The following is a 21815-nucleotide window of genomic DNA, read 5'->3' on the forward strand; positions in this document are numbered from 1 at the left end:
TCGACCCCCCACTAGAGGAAGTGCAGGAGTGCTAAGGATTGTTTTAGCTGAAAAAAGGCAGTACCCACATTATAAATTTGCTATTCTATTACCCCCTCTCCTTCCTTAACCACCCCCCCCTTCCTTAACAACAAACCCCACCCACCCTTGTCTCTTACTTAGCAAACCCACCTTCCCCCAAAGCTGGACTCATGTTGCTATGCCTACACCAAACCCCAACCCTCCCCTCAATGTAGGTAACCAATAGGAAGTGATTTGGGTCTTTTAGCTTTTTAGATAATAGAGGAGCATTTGTCCTCATTATGGCCTACCAGTGTCATGTTACGTTATTTAAATGTTATTTTTTAAAATCGTTGCATAGTTATGAGGAAAATTGGCTTCTTATAACTGTTATACACACATGCTTACACACTTTCGTGCCCCCCACACACAATTTCCACACTATGTGTGGCCCATCTTCTGATGTAATATTCCCCTGTCAGCCATAGGGCTCTATTTCAAGACATATTCAACCCATAATATACATCCAGACTCTATACTGGGACTTTTTACCCCCAGTGGTTGACGTACGGCACACTGGTGAAAATGTAGTCACCTTTTCGATAGCTTTTTCCCCCTCCGGATCTTGCCATCTGGCACCATTAAGCCACCGTAGATTCCCCACACCGCTAATTTTCGCGTTGTCATTAAACGGCGAGACTTCGGCGGGATCCAGGTGAGAGCAATATGAGCGAGCACAGTGATCTCCGCCTCAGCCAAACCCCTCTGCCCAAAAGAGACGAAACGACAGAGAAAACGGCCACACACAGTCACGCGTTTCCTTTGACCAAAAGGCGACTGCTGTACAAAACCAAAAACGAGCTCTGCTGAGCCGAGGAGCATCCTAGCTTCTGTTTTAACGTCCATGCAACTCTCATCCAACCTTCTCAAGATGTTCTGACTGTATGAAATCCAAAATTTAAATGAAACTATGTTATTAATGGGTGTAAGGTAGCCTATTAAAAATAAACATTTTAAATTTCCAAATAATTTTAGATTAGTTCGTTTTTTTTTTATTTTGTATATATTTGCACGTGTTGTCATACAGCCACTGTTGTTGTTGAACACCATGGTAAGTGTTCACCACTGATAATATGGGCTAGATTTTATTATAGATCAGTGGCATTTGCCAGTCCTTAACCTTGAATCGAATGGAAACTTACAGACACTTATAGGTCATTAAACGAATTTAGCTGCTCTGATCTATAAAAATAAACAAATAAATAAACAGTCATCACATGAAGCGATGCAAGATATGGAATTCCGCTTAATTCCTTTTCAGTTTGTGCTGGCTCGGATTTCTACATGGTGTGAAACAGTCAACAATAATGAGACGCTCTACTAATAAATAAAGAGATTCAGCTTTTGTTATTCAGTTGACTTGTTCCTTGCGTTATTTATAACTAACCTGGATAGGCCTACTAGCCTGTTATCTGCGTGTGTTATAGGCATGTTTCCGTGTCAGACTACATATTGAATTGCGTAAACCGATTCCTTATTATGTCAGTCCCTAAGCTCCCTTTAAGCACGTACAGCGGTAACAACAGACAGTATGACTGAGATGTGCTGGACGCAGAAGCAGAGATGTTATATATGGCTCTTTTTATCTCTCTGTGGTAACACCCCCTCTGCGTATCCTGACACAAGCTGAACCCCCTGCCGTTCCTCCGTTTCCTCCCGATTAATTATTAAAAGCCGGACGAAATCTTGTTTTTTCACTGCGGCGCAGACGTTGCTCTCTTTTCTGCTTTAGACTCTGTGGAACTGAACCAGTTCACGTTAGTGTAAATACCGTTTCTTACTTAGACTATATCATAAACGCTGCAGTAATGGAAGACAAGCGCAATAGGTGTTTTTAAATCACGTTTTTAAACATAATGTTTAGACTCCACTAAACGTACTTTAGTGTATCTTTTATGGCGTTTTATAATACAAGATTGTATCATTAATGTACTTAATTATCATCATATAAACTTTGAGCTTTGTGTGAAGCACTTTTGATTTTGGACTCAGAATGGATCTCCTCCTGTTTCTACTGTTTCTACTGTTTCTAACTTTTCCAGAGAAACAGTATGTTATCTGTGCAAGGCAAGCAAAGTTTCATAAGTTCTAGGAGGTGAAACATCTTTAACTTCTTCAGTACACTAGTGTTAATATATATTTATATATGATGCTCTAGTAGGTGAAACCTCTATATATATAGTGGTTTCACCTGCTAGGGCATTTAGATGCACTTTGCTTGCACAGCTGATGAAGGACCCCTGTCCAAAACGTCCTGTTTCTGTGGAAACCTTGTATAGCACAGTGCTATTTTTACCATATCTGTCTATCTTTTCCCGATTTTTTTTCTTTAACGGCAAACCCAACCATGAATACTGTGAAGCAATTAATATCTGTAGTGCTTAAAGCGTATTGTATAGTCTTCCAGTCAACAAAGAACATGTGTGAATCTGAACCACGTTGACCCCTAACCTCCAGACACAAGCATATTAATTTGGGTAGATTAATGACGATGACATCCATGGTCAACACAGTGGCTCTCTCTGGAGAACTAACTAATGCCGGAGGTCACGTGTTGGGAATGTATTTGGCTGTGTTGTGAATTGGAAACACTCGCTGCTGGGTGTTTTGGTGTTAATCAATACTGATTATTATGGTTCAGGTGTTCATAAAGTGTACTGAAGACTTGAAGCCATGATTCCCAACTGATGTGACTGTGAATGACAGGCATGATATTTAAAAGAAGTTCTCAGTTATAGGAGAGCCTTTCCATGTCAGAGGAGATCGATTAAAAATGGAATATGTCTCAGGGTTGGTATGATAATCTCTATGCCTCTGACACACAAACTTGGAGACTGAGGTCAGTAAAATGAGCTACTAGTTCCAGCGGTTGTGCTGCAGGAATTTAAATGTAAATGGTTCTCCTCACACAGCTGACAGGGGTGTATTGCAAATTGGCAGCTTTGCGCAACATATATGGGGGGTGAGGACCTTCACGTCTGTCAGAAGGTCGGGAACATTTGATTCATTCACGTGTGCTTTGCCGCATCGCCAGTTCTTGTTCACACGTGACACGTGCATGAATATAACTGCAAGCAAAGGGCTATTTTTTGCTCCACCCAGCTGTCATTTTGAAATATATCAAAACGTATCTGTTGTATGTGTTATTATTGTGTGTGTGTGTGACATGACAGGGGTGTGTGAGGTGTTTAACAGTGTTCAGAGTGTTTCACGTGTTCCTCTTTTGGTTTGGCTCCACCAGGCGTGGTTACAGAAGTATGGGTACCTCCCCGAAACCCCACCCAACATGGCCGTTCTGCGCTCCGCTCAGACCATGCGCTCAGCCATTACTGCCATGCAGAGTGTGTACGGACTCAACGTGACAGGCACGTTAGACAAGAGCACCATAAAGTGAGTACACACACACACACACACACACACACACACATACACACACATGACCCACACGCCCCCCCACACACACACGCACGCATGCACACACATGTACACATGCACACATGCACATGCACGTGCACGCATAAATATGCACACGTACATGCGCACACACATCCATACAGGCATGCACACACACACACACACACACACACACACACACACACACACACACACACACACACACACACACACACACACACATACAGAATGATGCTTAAAATTACAAGTTCCTTGCAAATTGAATTCGACATATCTGATTGCCAAAAATTGCTTCACTAAACTCTCTAAACAACCACGACGTGACTTTAAAGTTTAAGCCATGCTGTTGGTGTTCACCTTACCTGCAGAATCAAGATGAGGGTGCAAACCAAAGATGAGAGCTGACAGTCTATCACTAAAAATGGATTTTATTTCGTATTTCAGTACCCCTGAGTGGCCTGCAGCCTTCAAACACAAATGTGGAAAATGCTTCTATCCACCTATATTTGGTTCTTAAGAATTATAATGATATGCCCCCCCGCCCCCTTGTGGTTATAACTGTAGGTCATATTATTTTTGGTAAGACATGCGTCATAGTTGACATGAATCACTATTCACTGTGCAATTCTCATGATACCAATATGTTTTGAGACACTGAATTTTCACACTGTAACAACATCTGCATTTGACATGTTCCGAAATAAATAATAGAATAATAATAATAGAATAATAGAATAAAACTGAATTTCATGGAAAAAAATGGTGTGTACTAATATTAATAGCGTGTGTGCCAGAACTACTGTATTTCTGTTAAAACACTGAGTATATAAGGAATTTAATCATTAGTACAGAATTATTGTACAGTGCTGAGCAGTGATCTTAGCAAGAACATAGAAGTTCTAAAGAACTTTCATGACGTTCAATTTCATAGTTTGTTTTTCTTGAATACAGCTCACATGTGACTCCATCTTTGAACTTTTAAAGGATTTCCAATTAAGCACGCTTTCATTTTCACCCAAACCCAGATGGCACAGAACCGCTACTGACATGAACTGCTACAGACATGAACTGCTACAGACACAAACTGCTACTGACATGAACTGCTACAGACACAAACTGCCACTGACATGAATTGCTACAGAAATAAACTGCTACTGAAATGAACTGCTACTGACATGAACTGCTACAGACACAAACTGCTACTGGCGTGAACTGCTACAGACACAAACTGCTACTGAAATGAACTGCTACTGATATGAACTGCTACAGACGCAAACTGCTACTGACTGAACTGCTACAGACACAAACTGCTACTGACATGAACTGCTACAGACACAAACTGCTACTGAAATGAACCACTACTGACATGAACTGCTACAGACATGAACTGCAACAGATACAAACTGCTACTGACATGAACTGCTACAGACACAAACTGCTACTGAAATGAACCGCTACTGACATGAACTGGTACAGACACAAACTTCCACTGACATGAACTGCTACAGACATGAACTGCTACTGAAATTAACTGCTTCTGACATTAACTGCTACTGAAATGAACCGCTACTGACATGAACTGCTACAGACATAAACTGCTACAGACACAAACTTCTACTGATATGAACTGCTACAGACACAAATTGCTACTGACATGAACTGCTACTGACATGAACTGCTACTGAAATTAACTGCTTCTGACATGAACTGCTACTGAAATTAACTGCTACTGACATGAACTGCTACTGAAATTGACTGCTACTGACATGAACTGCTACTGACACTAAATGACACTGACATTGCGATACAGTCGACCGGCAGGTGCATGTCTGTTCCCACCGGCCGGGCTGTTCCCACCGGCCGTTTCATTGGTGTTTCCTTTGCCACTTCCAGCTGGATGAAGAAGCCCAGGTGTGGGGTTCCGGACCAGGTGCGGAGTGGGACCGGGCTGCGTGTGAGGAGGCGCCGCTATGCACTCACGGGCCAGAAGTGGCAGCGCACGCATATCACATACAGGTGGGTGTGGCTCTCTGGTTCGAGGGGGCGGGATCAATGGAATTAGGGAGTGGTTTCTCTCTCTCTATTGTTTGTCTTTCCAATGGATCCCTGTTGTCCCATATCAGCTTGGATATACTGACCCCTGCAGTGTGGATGGATCTAATGACCTCAGGATCTGCTCTGGGATCAATTTAGAGGCCCTGAGTTCATCATGCACTCATAATGTCCTGCACAAGGACATGAAGGAATGTCCAAAAGGCATCAGTTCACAAGCTCATGCTCCACAATACATGCCCAGTGGCAAAGTGTTGGATGAAGTGGAATACAGAGAGCGTGCGCGTGCAATAACAACAACAATGTGTTATCAAAATAACACATCTGACTCTTATGATATTTCACAGAGCTCTGACAGTACAATGGAGCGCTGGGTTGGATGGCTCTGAGTTTGATTTTGATGTCTTGCTTAGTCCCTTTTTAGAGACATAAAGAAAAAGTCAAACTCTGTATGAGTCGCTGCATTACAGAACACAGCTAAATAACCACAAAAAAAGTATCAATATCATTTGAAATACACGATGAGAATGGTATTAAATGAGAAAAATCCAGATTAATACGGCTGTGGATCCCCTACAGAATCATGGAAAGCTGAGGCCAGAGAAGTCAAGAACTCTCAGAACACGTCTTCACCAATCTTAACTCTGCTCCCCTAGATTTCACACCGCAGTTAAGATACAAGCATAAAATAACCTCCAGCGCTGACTCTGTGACCTTCAAAGAACCTTCTTCCATTTCCTGAGGATTACACTCTGCCAGGCTCGGAGGAAACAGAAGGCGTTCTCACCTCATTTTAGAACTTCTCTGGCTATAGCAGGTGATAACAGAAATAAGTTACCCAACTCTTTCTTTTTTTTTGTTAATTGATGGGGCGCATATGTAAATAGAATGCAAATGAGGCTCGGCCTGGGCAGGGAATAAGCAGCTGACGGGTCTGTGAAAAGAGGGAAGGAATGAATGAAGGAGCCCAGGAAAGATTTCTCCCTCTACTTCTGTCTGTCAGCGAGAGATAAAGACCTCAATGTGCAAAGTTCAGCAAGACTGCAGTAGAAGGCCCACTTCACAACGCTCCCAGCCGAGCGGAGCACGGCGAGTAGGTGGTGAGAGGGAAACTGGGGCTCCTTGCTGAGTTGATTTCTCATTTTATGTGCGGGCGGTCCATCTTCTTAATGGTCTGCTACAAGCTTGGTTATGGTGTTCGCAGAGGCTGCTGCCTTGGGTTGTTCTGCCTCCGGTTGTATGGCTGTGTTGATGGTGATTAAGAGGAGGATTCGGTAAGAGGACACTGGTCATGGGTAGGCAGATAAACAAAAAAAAAACAGTCAATAGCCCATTTTAAGACAATGGTATGATGTCATAAGAGGCCTGGTCACAGCGGTGTGATGTCATAAGAGGCCTGGTCACAGTGGGGTGATGTCATAAGAGGCCTGGTCACAGTGGTATGATGTCATAAGAGGCCTGGTCACATTCCACCTGAGTGACTGCAGCAAAGCTGTTATTGATCTCTCAAAACGCAACCCTTCCATGCAGATGTAATTAAGATATAGGTCATTTATCTGGCTCTGATCGCATGTGTCGCTAACGGCGCATCTTTATATCAGTACAAGAGCTCGACGGTGGGTGTTGCTGAGTGCTGGTTCCCATTTGACGGACTTGCGTGTAGCTGAGTTGTAGATAGAGGAGAGGAGGTGGCATGCTGGTAGAGTTCCAGACCACAGACAAAAGGGGTCGTGCCCTGGTGTTCTGTTAACACCAAGTGAACTGTAGCCTGTGACGCCCCTGCTACGTCCTGTCCAATCTTCCCACATGCAAATCACATTAGAGCTGTTTTGTTCTAGTACATTTTGGCATGAAAATGTGACTCTGCCCTAACGTCCCCTTGGTCCAGGTATGGTCAGATCTATGTCCCTTCCAGTCTTTCTGTTCTTGCAGTGTTATTCCGTTACCTACTGCAGATTTCTGTAAGTCAGTTGGGCTAAGACCGTTTGCCAAGTGACTACATTTAAATGTAAATATTGTTGTGTCTTTGAGCAGAACACATTATCATAAGCTTCCAGGTTGCCATTACATACCCACTATCCCTCCAGTGTGCATGGAAATGAAAATCTGTCCTCAGTGGAAGTTTTCTGACTTAAAGAAGTATAAAAAAATGCCTCATAGTGTAGGCATAACCTGGATTTGAGAGACTCTGTCCCAAATCCTTCTGTACTAAGAAGTCTATAGTGAATGCAGAAATGTCTAAAGCCCTATTTGGATGGGATTAGTTTTACATGGGAGGTAAAGTAATGTAATTATTACCTGCATTCCTCAGGGATTTTAATCTGGTCCGAATCCGCCATGTCAGTCATTTTAACAGACTGTGTGCTCCTGCGTCAGTAAAGATTTTACCTGCAATAAAATGTCCTGTAGAAATAACAGCAGGTTATTTTAATCTCACGCGAAGCGCCAAGTCAGTGCCTGTTCTGTCATATCCTGTGGAAAAGGAGTTTTTGCACTTTTTCTCAAGAATGGAAGGACTCAGGGAAACACTGACTTGCCAACGGCTGTCTCAGAGGAGCAACTCTGGATTTGTGTATATTCTATTAAGTCTGCTTGTATGTGGCCTGTTAACATTCAAACTAGTTGTTGTTACTATATGCAGTGTTACTAAACATCAACATTTTGCACAGGAGATATCGGTAGTCACTCCCATCTCTGTAATTTAATTGAAATATTTCTATATAATACCATAAGGATGAATTTGGTCGGCATGTATTTCTATAATCCAAACTATAAATCATAATATAATATAATCTAATCTCTAATCTATAATCTAAAAACCAAATCATGCTATTCACAGGATCTTTAGATTCAGAATTGTTTCAAAAGTTAAACCTACACTTGCCATGCAAAGACAACTGGGACAAGTGTATAAAAAACGCATATAGACTCAGGAACCCGAGGCAAGTGTGGAGAAGTGTGTGGCGTGTCACACTTTCCAATTATGAAAAAACAGATGCAAAATACCGACCGGCTCTTTGGGAGTGAGATTGAAGCCAGAGTGTAACATTTGTGAAATTGTCTTTCAAAGACATACACTAGCCTTCCAAACGTGAATGTGAATCAGTAAATGTAAATATTCAGACGCCCCGTGAGTCATTTCCGAGGGCCTGGTGCATCAGTTACACTTTTGGATCCGCACTTTTGCATTTCACGTACATTATCTGCTTTTCACTCATCCAGGTCAATTAGTACAAGTGTGCATCTCGGTTTGTTAGGTGCGAACTTTTAACGGCGTCGAAGCGCTTTCAGAACCGAAACTATGCCTAGAGAACAGAGTGCAGAAGGCAAGCACAGCAAATCAAGCAAAGCCAATTTCTCACTAGCAGAACTTCATTCATACATTCACGTGACTTCCAAGTATGGCATGTGTTTGTCACATGCTGGATACCATACTGCATTCTACTACAGGAATCAGTATGTAGTATACAGTATATATTGAGTTCTGCCTGCAGTATATAGTATGTAACAGGCTGTTTCGAACATAGCCGTAGACAAATGAATTATTCACCTTTCTTGTGATTATTTTGCTCAAACTGAAAGATGCAAGAAATTGCCATATGGTTCATTCAGATTTGCTGCACTGTAGCTAGTCCAGGTGGAGAAAAGAGCTTCAGAAATGTCTGCACACAGAGCTCCAGTGTGTGTTTAATATCATCTTTGTATGGATGATCTTAGCCACCGTAGTCCTGCGATGGCGAGTTCTCTTGTTGACCATTTTAGACATGCACTCGTTTCCTAGACTTCATATTTTTAAACATTTGATTGACAGCTAATTTCTGAAATTCATTTCATGCCTCAATAAACCAAATCTGAAGTGACAGACGATTATTCGCTTTTTGTTTTAGATGCAAAAACACATTACAGCTCTTGGCCTTCACACCATACACAAAAGACACCCAGAAGAATGTCAAGGCTTTGGGTACAACAAAGTTTTCTTATTTACAAAGGTTGTCTTGGTTAGCAAGAATATGCAGACAGAAGCTGGTAAAAACAGAAATAGCAAATCAATCCAATGACCTCACCCCAAGCAGCTGTGTCATTCAGATGAAAATGACAGTAAATCTTTGACATTGTTGACTGCTGTAGTTATTTCGTCGAGCTCTGAAACCTGAGCTAGGTGTTAAAACTACGCCGTTGTAGCTGGTGTAGGTAGTCTTTGATGACACTAGTCTGACTATTTGTGTTTTAAAAGATCTTAAGTTAGATTTACAGTGCAAATTTCATGTAGTGTAGTGTAAAATAGTGTACACTACATAGTGTGATATGTTAAATATATTAAATAGTCTATGTTGAAGGTTTAAAGATTTTGCACTCTAGAAAACAAATGTTAGAGAACTGATCTTTGTAGCAAGGTCAGTGGTTTTAGGTAATAAAGTTAAGTATGATTGTGTGTCTCAGGGGTGTGACTTAAACCACTGAATAAATAATTACATTATTTACATACTAATTAGACTTTCAGGTCTTGGCATTTTAAACTTAAGTTTATGTTATGGGTTCATAGCGCTATAAGGACACGAAACGACTGTATTTCTCTGAATATATTACCTCTGGATAAATTATCTCTGAATAAATAATTACACATTTTATTTATACCTTTACTGTTTGTATCCCATTTAATGTCAATCACACGTGGCATTTTAATCTTGTTGCAGGCAGTGTGTGAAGGATCTGAAAGTAAATTTTTACATTCAACTCAATGGTTTGTAGATAAAATCCAGGTAAAAAATAAATACATCAAAAATATGTAAAACGGTCAAATGTAAAATGCAAATATACAAAAATAATCAGAGTATATCCCTAATCACTCATAAACGTTCCCCTCCCCAAAAATGATATAGGGACTTACCATTATAATGAACATGCCACAGTAAATACCATAGGACTGTTGTGTTCCTTGTAATATCCTAATGTTCTATATTACAATTAGGGTTGTCCCGATCCGATATTTGGATCGGATCGGCCGCCGATATTAGCAAAAAATGCGTATCGGTATCGGATCGGCAGGCACGAGAAAATGCCGATCCAGACTCCCGATCCAGTTTTTTAAAAGTCCGATCCGGGTTTTCCAGCGCACCCATTTAGATAATCCATTCCAGTTTTTGCTAGTGAGAGTAAAATCCGGTCCGCATTTTCCAGCACACCTTCAGCACACGAGCATAGTTTCTGCCCCAATTTAAGCCTGGTTCACACTACACGACTTTTCAGTCGTCAGATTTTTGTGCCGTCCGCACTACACGACTGGTTGTGCTGTAATCGCGAGTCTCTCAGTTGTTGTGGCTTTCACACTACATGACTGATCGGCGACGCGGCGGGCTCACGAATTACACGACTGGGGAATCGCCGACTCATCTGGCTGCCGTCCAAAAACGCGATAACACGAAAAGAAACTCTCGCGAGAACCAGCAACACCACGTAGAAGAAAAAAAACAATGTACATGTGCTCCACATTTTCGTTATTATTATTTTTTTTTACCGTTTAAACACTCCATAGTCCCAAGTGAACATAAATATAATCAATCGCACTATTTCTCCAGTGCTGTCACAATAACTTAAACACAGTGTTGTAGTAAAGTTGTAAGAAAGGTGAGGATTTTGTGTGTTTGCTGGGTTACTGTTTTGAAAGTATTCTTGAAAGTTTTTTACATTCTTCTGAGATATCTTCAGCAGTGCCGCGGTTCTCTCTCCGCGTTCCCATTGGCTGTAGCTAGACGCTGCTGCCGACTCTCAGTCGCCGACTGCTAGATATTAAACATGCTAGATATCTGCCAGTCGTCTGCGACCAGTCGGCGACGGCTCGGCGAGCGTCTTTCAGCAGTTCACACTACACGACTGAGCGAGCGACGAGTGATCGCCGATTCGCCTCCGACCACAGTTTTTGTCGGCGATTAGTCGGCGACTGAAAACCAGCCTAAAATCGTGTAGTGTGAACCAGGCTTTAGCTCCGTGGCATCTCGGACCGCCGTGTAAATGTAACGCTCACCGCGTCACACAGCGACGATTATAATAGTTTGGACTACGCCACCCTCAACTAGAGGGAAACTAATCAGTAACGTTTCACCCGCGCGAGATTACTGCCAGCGAAAATAAAATTGTTGGACTGCAGAGACTGAGATGCAGATCATTTATTATACAAAATATAAAACACCGGACATTCTTAAAAAGAAGCACCGTGCGGTACAGCCACAGACTTTCCGGAGCAGCTACCTAACACAGGTTACCTCACTTCCACCAGCGGGGGTTGGCGCGCACCTAAAAGAATAAAGCAAACAAACCACTCAATACACAAATAACCCACACCACACGTTCGCGTGAACGCGCTCCAAATAAACTCAAATTCACTGCAAATAAACCCCAAATAGGTAGGTGCCGCCAACACCTCACTCGCTCTGCTCCCACCTTTCTCCAACCGTACCGCCGGGCTAAAAATAAAAACACAACAGTAAATCACGTTCCACAAAACACGTCTGCCACTAACAAACTCCAATTCCTATAAAGAAAATTAAAGGGGAGAAAACAGTGGTCTAGCTCTCACGCGCACTCTGATGGCTCCGTGCAATAGCTGGAATGACTCAGATCGCCCGTGACTTGGCCACCTCTGCGACCACTCGTATGCAGCTCACAACACACCCAGTCAGCTTCTAAAAAGCCCCGAACAATCTCAAACTCCGAGAATGGGTAAAAGCTCTGGCCACTCAACAACTCTGAGAATGGGTAATAACTCTTGCCACCCGGAAACTCCGTGAGAATGGGTAATAACTCTTGCCACCCAGAAACTCCGTGAGGATGGGTAATAACTCTTGCCACCCAGAAACTCCGTGAGGATGGGTAATAACTCTTGCCACCCGGACCCGAGCGCGTCTCTCGTCCCGTCAATCAGCTTCCGAGCTAACGAGAACACACGAGAGTTTAAATACCCTTCGTGATGTGCACTAATTCACTATGGGCGGTGCCCTTAATTAAACCGGGCTGTATTTTCAGGCACACTCTGTAACGGAGTCTTCCTGTTACATCTACCCCCCTCATACAATAAATCACTGTCCCAGTGATTTCCCCACTCACTCCCAGGGTCTATGCAGCACTGGTCTCGTTTCTAGTGGAGGGTGAACTAACAGCCTTGATGATGTCGCCACTGAGCGTGGGAGGTTAAAAGGGTTGGAATGCTGACCTGCAGTCACTCTGGACGTCCTCCTCACATCCCCTGGATTTACTCCTACAGGGATGGACTCACCCTCCTGATACTCCAGCCGCCTATTAGATGCAGAGCCTGACTGGTGTGGTTCAATCCACAAACCGATATCCCCCTCATCTTCACTCTCCAGCGGCGATTCGCTCTTATCCTCGCTCTGACCTACTAGGTCCACTCCTGGTACAACCAAATGCTGGCCAGGAACTTCCCGCAACTCAGCCCGATGTACATTTCTATCGGGGCCTGTTCCCTCCTCTGGGCGAATAGTGTAAACCCTGCCCCCACTATCCAGGCACTGAACCACCCTGTACCTAACCCCATCCCAATGGTCTTGAATCTTATTTCGCCCTTGCACATGATTACGCCGGTAAACCAGGGTGCCAGCTGGGAGAATGTGTACAGCCTGGGGTTGAGACCTCTGGGCTCTCGCATCGGCGGCAGCCTCCATATTTCGTTTAGCATGACTAAAAGCGCTTTCCAGGAATGCCTGTTGCCCTCTGATCCATTCACCAACCGACCCTTCCACCATCTCCTCCTCAGCCTGTCCCAACAGAAAGTCAACAGGTAAATGTGGCTTCTGACCAAACAACAACTCGTACGGGGAATACCCTGTGGACTGATGAACAGTGGTATTGTAAGCAAACAGAAGATGGGAAAGATGTAAAGGCCACCTCTTCTTCTGCTCTGGGGGAAGAGAGCGCAACAAGTCATGCATGGTCCTGTTAAACCTCTCACATTGCCCATTTCCAGCTGGATGGTAAGGAGTTGTCCGACTCTTTTCTACCCCATACAGTCGGCAGAGACTCTTCAACAATTCCCCCTCGAAATTTCGACCTTGATCCGAATGGATCCGTTTGGGCACGCCATACTTGTAGAACCACCGCTCAACCAGAACCTTAGCCACGGTACTGGCTCTCTGGTCTGGAGTTGGATAGGCCTGTGTGAACTTTGAAAACACATCCGTTATTACCAAAACATTCTCTCTCCCATCACTGGAACGTTCCAAGACAGTGAAATCTATGGCAACTATGTCTAATGGCCGGGAAGCACTGAGCCGCCCCATGAACGTGCGTACCTTTGGTTGTACGGCCTTAGCAACCACACAACGTGAGCACTCCTGGCACCATCGGGCAATATCCTTCCGCATAAAGGGCCAATAACACCGTTGTCGGATCAAATTAGTGGTTCGCTCCGTACCCTGATGCCCATGATCATCATGAAGGGCAACCAACACCTCCCTCTGTAACACCTCAGGTAACAGCAGTTGCAAAATTTCCTCCCCTCCGTCTGGCGAATGTACAACCCTATACAAGACCCCAGCTTCCTCCCGTATTCTTTTCCACTGCTTAACCAATTCCACTACCGCGGGGGACTGCATGGCACGCTCTTCGACAGTGGGAGGTCTACCTCGGGTCCAATAGATAGTGAAGTCCCTGATCACTGGATCAGTGGCCTGAAGAGCCTGTAGCTCAGGCCTAGAACGAACAGGGAGCACATCAATCGCCGCCACTTGTGTCGATACTGGCTGCTCTAGCACCGCTGCCTCAACTAATTCAGGAACCACCACACCCGGAACTATTTCCTGAACCGAGTCGACAGATGGAACTGGCATACGAGACAGAGCGTCCGCATTCCCATTCTTAATGCCAGGACGGTACTTGAGCACAAAATCAAAACCAGCAAGCTGGGAAGCCCACCGCTGTTCCACCGCTCCCAGCTTAGCGGTCTGCAAATAACTTAATGGGTTGTTATCAGTAAATACCGTAAACTTGGCGCCTAACAAGTACTCACGGAACTTTTCCGTCACGGCCCACTTCAACCCCAACAGTTCCAATTTCAGAGCACTATAGTTGGACATGTTTTGCTCTGCCGGATGTAACCCTCGACTCGCATAAGCGATGGGCTTACGCTGACCTCCCTGATCTTGAGACAGCACTGCCCCCAACCCGTTATGGCTAGCATCAATCTCCAGGACGAAAGGCTTAGAGAAATCAGCATAGCCAAGGACTGGGGCTGCCACCAATGCCTGCTTCAAGAAAAGGAAAGCTTCTTCGCAAGCTCCAGTCCAATGCCCTCCCACAGCACAGGACCTGGTCTTTTTCTGGCCACCCTGCAGAGTAGCAACCAATCGGTGTAATGGGGCAGCATGGCGGGCAAATCCGTTGACAAACCTTCGATAATATGAGGCGAAACCTAAAAAAGATCGGAGCTCCTTCACAGTCTGGGGCCGCGCCCAGTCAGCCACCACCTGGATTTTATCTGGGTCAGTTGACACCCCCTCCGCAGAGATCACATGTCCCAAATACCGAACCTCTGTCTGAAAAAAATGACACTTGTCAAATTTTAACTTCAACTGGTGATGTTGCAGCCGCTCAAACACCAACTCCAAACGTTGCAGATGATCCTCAAAAGAAGAAGAAAACACCACGATATCATCCAGATATAACAGCAATGACTGAAATCTTTCATCCCCGAAGATGCGCTCCATGAGCCGTTGGAAGGTACTGGGGGCATTACATAACCCAAAAGGCATGCGATTAAATTCGAACAACCCAAAGGGAGTACAGAACGCAGTCTTTTGCTTATCTCCCTCCGCCATAGGGACCTGATTGTAACCGCTAGCCAAATCCAGAGTAGTAAACAACTTGGCTCCCGAGAGTGCATCTAGCGACTCTTCTATACGCGGCAAGGGATAGGCATCTTTCCGGGTTTTCACGTTCAGCTGTCTATAGTCTACACAGAGACGGATTGACCCGTCCTTTTTCTGAACCACCACAATAGGCGACGAATAGGGACTACAACTAGGCCGCACCACCCCTTTTGCTAGAAGCTCTGTAATGTGGGCCTTCACCAACTCATACTGCGTAGGCGGGAGACGTCGATACCGCTGCCGAACAGGGACCTCATCCAGCAAAGGAATTTCATGCTGGATCAAATCAGTACACCCCAATGCACCATCTTGGCTAAACACTTGTCGATACTTGTGCAATAATGCCGAAGCCGCCTGTTCTTGTTGCACTGTTAAAGAAGGCCAGGAACAGGCCTGAAAGTTGGTCGATCCACAATCGGCCTGTACAGAGCGAACGGTTGCCACGCGTTCTACAACTGACACTTCCTCATCAAATGCAACACTCGAACCATCACATGGCGCATCAACCAAAAACAACTCACCCAAACCCGTACGAGAAGGGAGCCAGACATCCTGTTCGGCCACATTAACTACCGGCACAAAGCTGATCCCTCCCTGTACAGGGAGGAGAGCACGAGACACCAGCAATCCCGCAGGCAAAACATCACTTGTAGGTTCAAATAACACTGGGTCCACCACAGAGCCGCCAGTAACTCCACAGGTAACAGCCACAGCCTTAATAGAGCCCGCTGGAATCAGCACAGCCACCCTCCCCTTTACCCTAGCCCGGCCTAAACGACCCGAAGGGGGCAACTGATTTAGAAATTGACAATGGCTGAATACCCGTTTCCAAGCGGATCTCTCTGGGGCTATGTGTGCAGACTGAAACAGAGCAACACCTTGGGACTGGAACAACTCTCTGTAACACTCACTAATCACGTTCATGCCCAAAAGTCCAGGCAACCCCACACTCACGGCTCCAGGCTCTAAGCAAACAGACTCTTTAACCACCAAAATTCCCATGCCACATAAGGTTTTGCCCAGCACCGTAAGATCCAATTCGATGTACCCCACATAAGGAATCTCAAGGCCATTAGCGGCTTTCAACTGAAGCCAGTTACACTGCTGTAGAACCATTGTAGAACTCTGAAAATGTTTTCTGAAAAACCCCTCAGTGATTGTAGAGACCATGGAGCCTGTATCAAGCAAACACTTAACACTCACTCCTCCCATTTGAACCTCTACTGTGGGGCAGGTGCCGATAAGGGCACCCAACAGCTTTGAGGTCACCACAGAGCCCTCAATACCCTTACCTAGTGTATGGCTCTCTACACCAGAGGGAACTAGTTTCCCTGTGCCTCAGGCACGGCTGCCGCTCCCTGAACCCCTGAGCCGAGGGCTAATCCCCGGCGGCCCCTCCCTGAATAAGGCCTAGGCCCACCATTACAAAACCTAGCAATATGGCCGGGCTGATCACAACGGGAACAGATTGGTCTACCATCTGCCTGGAACCGATGAGGTTGCGGTGAAACTGAGGGCACTTCCAGTCGTTCGCGTGCCCTAACCCCAGACCCCAGGTGCTCCAAAATCAAATCAAGTTGCTTCTGTTGTTTCTGTAAGGTTTCTTTTAATGCAATTAACTCGCCTGCCGAAGCACCGAGACCTACCTGACTACAACCCCCACGCACCTCCACCTGAGTGTCACATGAGTAAGCCCGTGCCCTTGGAGTCGCCGCATGATCCCCTTCCTCAACCCAACGAATGGCCTCACTCCGTATGTCCAAAAAGGACATATCAGGGTTAGACCGAATGGACCTCTTGAGTTCCCTACGTAGCATCCCATCTCGCACGTGTTCCACAAACTGATCTCGAACCAGCAAATCTGAATTTGGAATCACACGATCATTTTTACATTTAATCACAGCCATCAGTGACAGTAGAGCATGGGAATACTCACGCAGGGACTCACCTTCCAGCTGACGTCGCTGAAAAAACTGCTGCTGTAAAACCACATACGATTGGGAATGGCTAAAAACCTCCTTTAAAATAACAAATATACGCTCTGGATCTTTCCGCTCCACCTCAGAGCGAAATCTAATCTCTGCTTTCGCCTCCCCATCCAAATGATCATATAAAAACAGAGCCTGCTCTGCACTAGTCATACGGCGAACCTCCATGGACCTACGCGCTTCCTCAATCCAATCATCAACCCATAACAAATCGGATGGTTTTCCCGAAAACCTGGGGCACTTCCGCTCTCGTGGCACATAAACAAAGCGATCAACAGCCTGTTCTAATGCAGCACCTGCTACATTACTACTAGAAGGTGACCCAGCAGCACGTAGTCTCTCATTATCAGCTTGTAGCTGCTGAACTTGTTCTCTCAGCTCTCTGAGCTGCTGATCCATATTTAAAACCCAATTTACACTCTAAAACAAAAGATGTCTTCGTCCACGTCGTCTTGCGGATCCTCTTCCGGAGCCAACCACTGTTTTTCTCCCCCTTGTTACTAACAATAAACAAACACCCAAGAAACTCAATCTGCACGTCAGCCTTTTAATCCTGCCGACTGCGCCAAAATGTAACGCTCACCGCGTCACACAGCGACGATTATAATAGTTTGGACTACGCCACCCTCAACTAGAGGGAAACTAATCAGTAACGTTTCACCCGCGCGAGATTACTGCCAGCGAAAATAAAATTGTTGGACTGCAGAGACTGAGATGCAGATCATTTATTATACAAAATATAAAACACCGGACATTCTTAAAAAGAAGCACCGTGCGGTACAGCCACAGACTTTCCGGAGCAGCTACCTAACACAGGTTACCTCACTTCCACCAGCGGGGGTTGGCGCGCACCTAAAAGAATAAAGCAAACAAACCACTCAATACACAAATAACCCACACCACACGTTCGCGTGAACGCGCTCCAAATAAACTCAAATTCACTGCAAATAAACCCCAAATAGGTAGGTGCCGCCAACACCTCACTCGCTCTGCTCCCACCTTTCTCCAACCGTACCGCCGGGCTAAAAATAAAAACACAACAGTAAATCACGTTCCACAAAACACGTCTGCCACTAACAAACTCCAATTCCTATAAAGAAAATTAAAGGGGAGAAAACAGTGGTCTAGCTCTCACGCGCACTCTGATGGCTCCGTGCAATAGCTGGAATGACTCAGATCGCCCGTGACTTGGCCACCTCTGCGACCACTCGTATGCAGCTCACAACACACCCAGTCAGCTTCTAAAAAGCCCCGAACAATCTCAAACTCCGAGAATGGGTAAAAGCTCTGGCCACTCAACAACTCTGAGAATGGGTAATAACTCTTGCCACCCGGAAACTCCGTGAGAATGGGTAATAACTCTTGCCACCCAGAAACTCCGTGAGGATGGGTAATAACTCTTGCCACCCAGAAACTCCGTGAGGATGGGTAATAACTCTTGCCACCCGGACCCGAGCGCGTCTCTCGTCCCGTCAATCAGCTTCCGAGCTAACGAGAACACACGAGAGTTTAAATACCCTTCGTGATGTGCACTAATTCACTATGGGCGGTGCCCTTAATTAAACCGGGCTGTATTTTCAGGCACACTCTGTAACGGAGTCTTCCTGTTACATAAATTTGAAGTTATCGGTCAGTTGTGTGGGATTATTTTACCTTAAAGGATGACAAAGACGAAGAGGTAGAGTGCAACATATGCCACAGTAAAGTCAAGCGTTGTGGTAAAGCTGTAAGAACTTTTAATACCACCAATCTAATCAAGCATTTAGCGAAATACCACCATAAACAACATGACGAGTTTCTAAAGAAAACCGAAGACAAAAAGAAAGGTCCTACACAACTAACACTGGCAGAAACGTTTGAATTGAAGGGAGTGTATAGATGGGGATGGAGCAGCAAAGTGTGGAGTAGAAGGCATTTTGCTTTTAATTAGTTTACGATATGTGCACGGATTTTTTTAAAGCTTTGGTTTACACTTGTTCAAGAGCACTGATGGATGTTAATGTTAATAATAGACTATTTTCCACTCAGGTTGTGTTTTTTTTTTTATACAATTTACAATATTATTTGCACTTGTGGCTTTTTAATCCTTGGTTTACTGATGCTATTTCTGTTTGTTATTTAATATTTTGTCTATTTTGAGTTGATTAATTGCTAAATAAACAGGTCAGTTTCTCCTTACCAACCATTGTGTATTATTCAAACACACCTAATTCAGCTGGCTACTTGTTATCAAGAGTAAAACGCTTTTCAACATGAGTTTGACAACAAAGTAAGTTGGCTAAATAACTTTAAACTTTAATACATGCTGGGATAGGCCGATATCGGATCGGAAGTGCAAATAAATATCGGTATCGGATCGGAAGTTCAAAAAGCTGGATCGGGACATCCCTAATTACAATATCCAAAATTACAAAATGTTTGAGGCAAAAACTCCAAAACCAAATATTATAGCATTATTATAGCATCATTGCCTCTTTACACAGCAATTATACTTGGTTCAAACTTATAGAATTATGTAAGGAAGAGTTTGTTTGTTAGTGAACACATGCATGGAAAAGACTTCTGTAAAGTAAGCAAGCATGCATCATAAAAACAAGACAGACTCAAGAATGCAGCAGACAGACTATAAAAAAACCAATGACCTCAGAATATTTGGTAATTCTGGAGCATATCAAACAATTATTGGAACAAAGCAGTCATTTGATGCTGGAGTCTCACCTATATCTGCAGATAATCAATAAAAGAAATGTATCGGCATTACAGAAAGCGTGGCTGTTTTTCTCTCACGAATGTGTTTTGTACGCCATGCCTTGGGACCCTTGTTTGAGGGTCTATACCTAGGAAGCTCCATCCTTGTATATATGCCAGTAGTAGGTTTCCTCCTTAAAAACATACTCTTTGGAGGGTTTCATTGGATGCATGAATAAATAGATAAAATGCAGAGAAGTGAAGTGTTGAAAATGTACATATGCTTTCCCCTGGCATGAGGCAAGTGTGTTTGAGTGTTTGGTAGGGTATAATGCCATGCGTGTCAACAGTCATGGTCTGTGGGTAGGAGAGAACTGAATTTAATGGAGGTACAAGGTACAACTAGTGTGTGAAGTGTTCTGACACTGCACAATTTTCTGTTCTTGTAAAAGTAGTTGTACATGTCCTGTCTCATGTGATTAACAGGACTCATAACGTCTGAAGAACGTTCCACTTCACCTCTTACTCTGCTCTGAGACCAACTGGGCCATTTCATAGTGTTTCTCAGCAGGCCTCCGTATGACAAAATTGATGAAATGTTCAACAGAGCGGTTTGTTGAGTTTTGTAAAGATTGACCTTTTGGTAGTATATGTATGAATACATAAGGGAACTGAGTCTAATGGTCAGATTATTATGGAATAAAGAGCATTGTGCAACAAATTGTCAGGAGCAGGTAATCCAAAATGAAATGTTCACAAATATGTTTGAATAAAGAAATAAATCTATATACTGGACAACAGGTCTGATTTTGTGTTGTTTGTTTGTAAAGTTATTCAGTTGATAGAACTTTACTGTATCTATATAGATGTGAACATGTAGTGCCCATTTTTCTGAGTCAGAGTCACTTTTGTCTCAGAAGAATTGTTATTTTGGCTGGAGTCTAGCAGCAGGTGGCCACCTTGCTTAGAACATGCACAGACTCATGGGAAAATGGTGCGCTAAGTGTGTCATCGTCCTGCTCCAGCTGTCCGTCCTCATGTCATTTGGAAAAGGAGTTTCTGGACTTTTCCTCAAGAATGGAAGAAAGCTCTTCCTCGACTTTTATATTTTGGCCTTCTCAGAAGAGTCTTTTAGCTTTCCATACATTCTTCGCAGTCTACTTGTGTGTGGCCTGTTAATTCTCAAACCAAAGGTACTTCATGAACGTACTAAGAAAGCCGATCCTGTCCTAGTGGCCCTTAAGTGGTTTTTTTCCTTTATCGTTCCTCAGCATAAAGAACGTGACCCCTAAGGTGGGCGCACGTGAGACCCACGAGGCCATCAGGAGGGCCTTCGACGTCTGGCAGGGCGTCACGCCGCTGAACTTCGAGGCCGTCCCCTACAGCGCCCTGGAGAGCGGCAAGCGCGACGTGGACATCACCATCATCTTCGCCTCGGGTTTCCATGGCGACAGCTCCCCTTTCGACGGAGAGGGAGGTTTCCTGGCCCACGCCTACTTCCCCGGGCCGGGGATAGGGGGCGACACTCACTTTGACTCGGACGAACCCTGGACCCTGGGCAACCCTAACCACGATGGTGAGAGAGTGACAGGTTAGGTTTTGTTTGTTTTCACAGTGAGTTGAAGTGAGTTTGGTTGATTGAAAGTGAATTCTGCTGCTCCGGTAAAGTAAATATTTCTATGCATTTGGATCGTGTGTCAGAACTAAAAATATTCTTTGCATAACCTCTCAAATG

At 44.4% G+C, this 21815-nt stretch overlaps 1 protein-coding gene across 2 annotated transcripts in view; it reads left to right on the forward strand.

Annotated features, from left to right (window-relative positions):
- Positions 1-21815, forward strand: part of mmp16b (matrix metallopeptidase 16b (membrane-inserted)) — a 33202-nt gene that overhangs the window by 2940 nt on the left and 8447 nt on the right. The window contains exons 2-4 of one of the 2 annotated variants that reach the window (XM_076981453.1): positions 3302-3450; positions 5368-5490; positions 21352-21671. In XM_076981453.1, coding sequence (XP_076837568.1) covers positions 3302-3450; positions 5368-5490; positions 21352-21671 — 592 coding nt within the window. The remainder of the gene's footprint in view (positions 1-3301; positions 3451-5367; positions 5491-21351; positions 21672-21815) is intronic. The other variant, XM_076981454.1, reaches the window with a different exon arrangement.

Source organism: Brachyhypopomus gauderio, chromosome 19, assembly GCF_052324685.1.
Source record: "Brachyhypopomus gauderio isolate BG-103 chromosome 19, BGAUD_0.2, whole genome shotgun sequence".
In the NCBI taxonomy this organism is placed as follows: domain Eukaryota; kingdom Metazoa; phylum Chordata; class Actinopteri; order Gymnotiformes; family Hypopomidae; genus Brachyhypopomus; species Brachyhypopomus gauderio.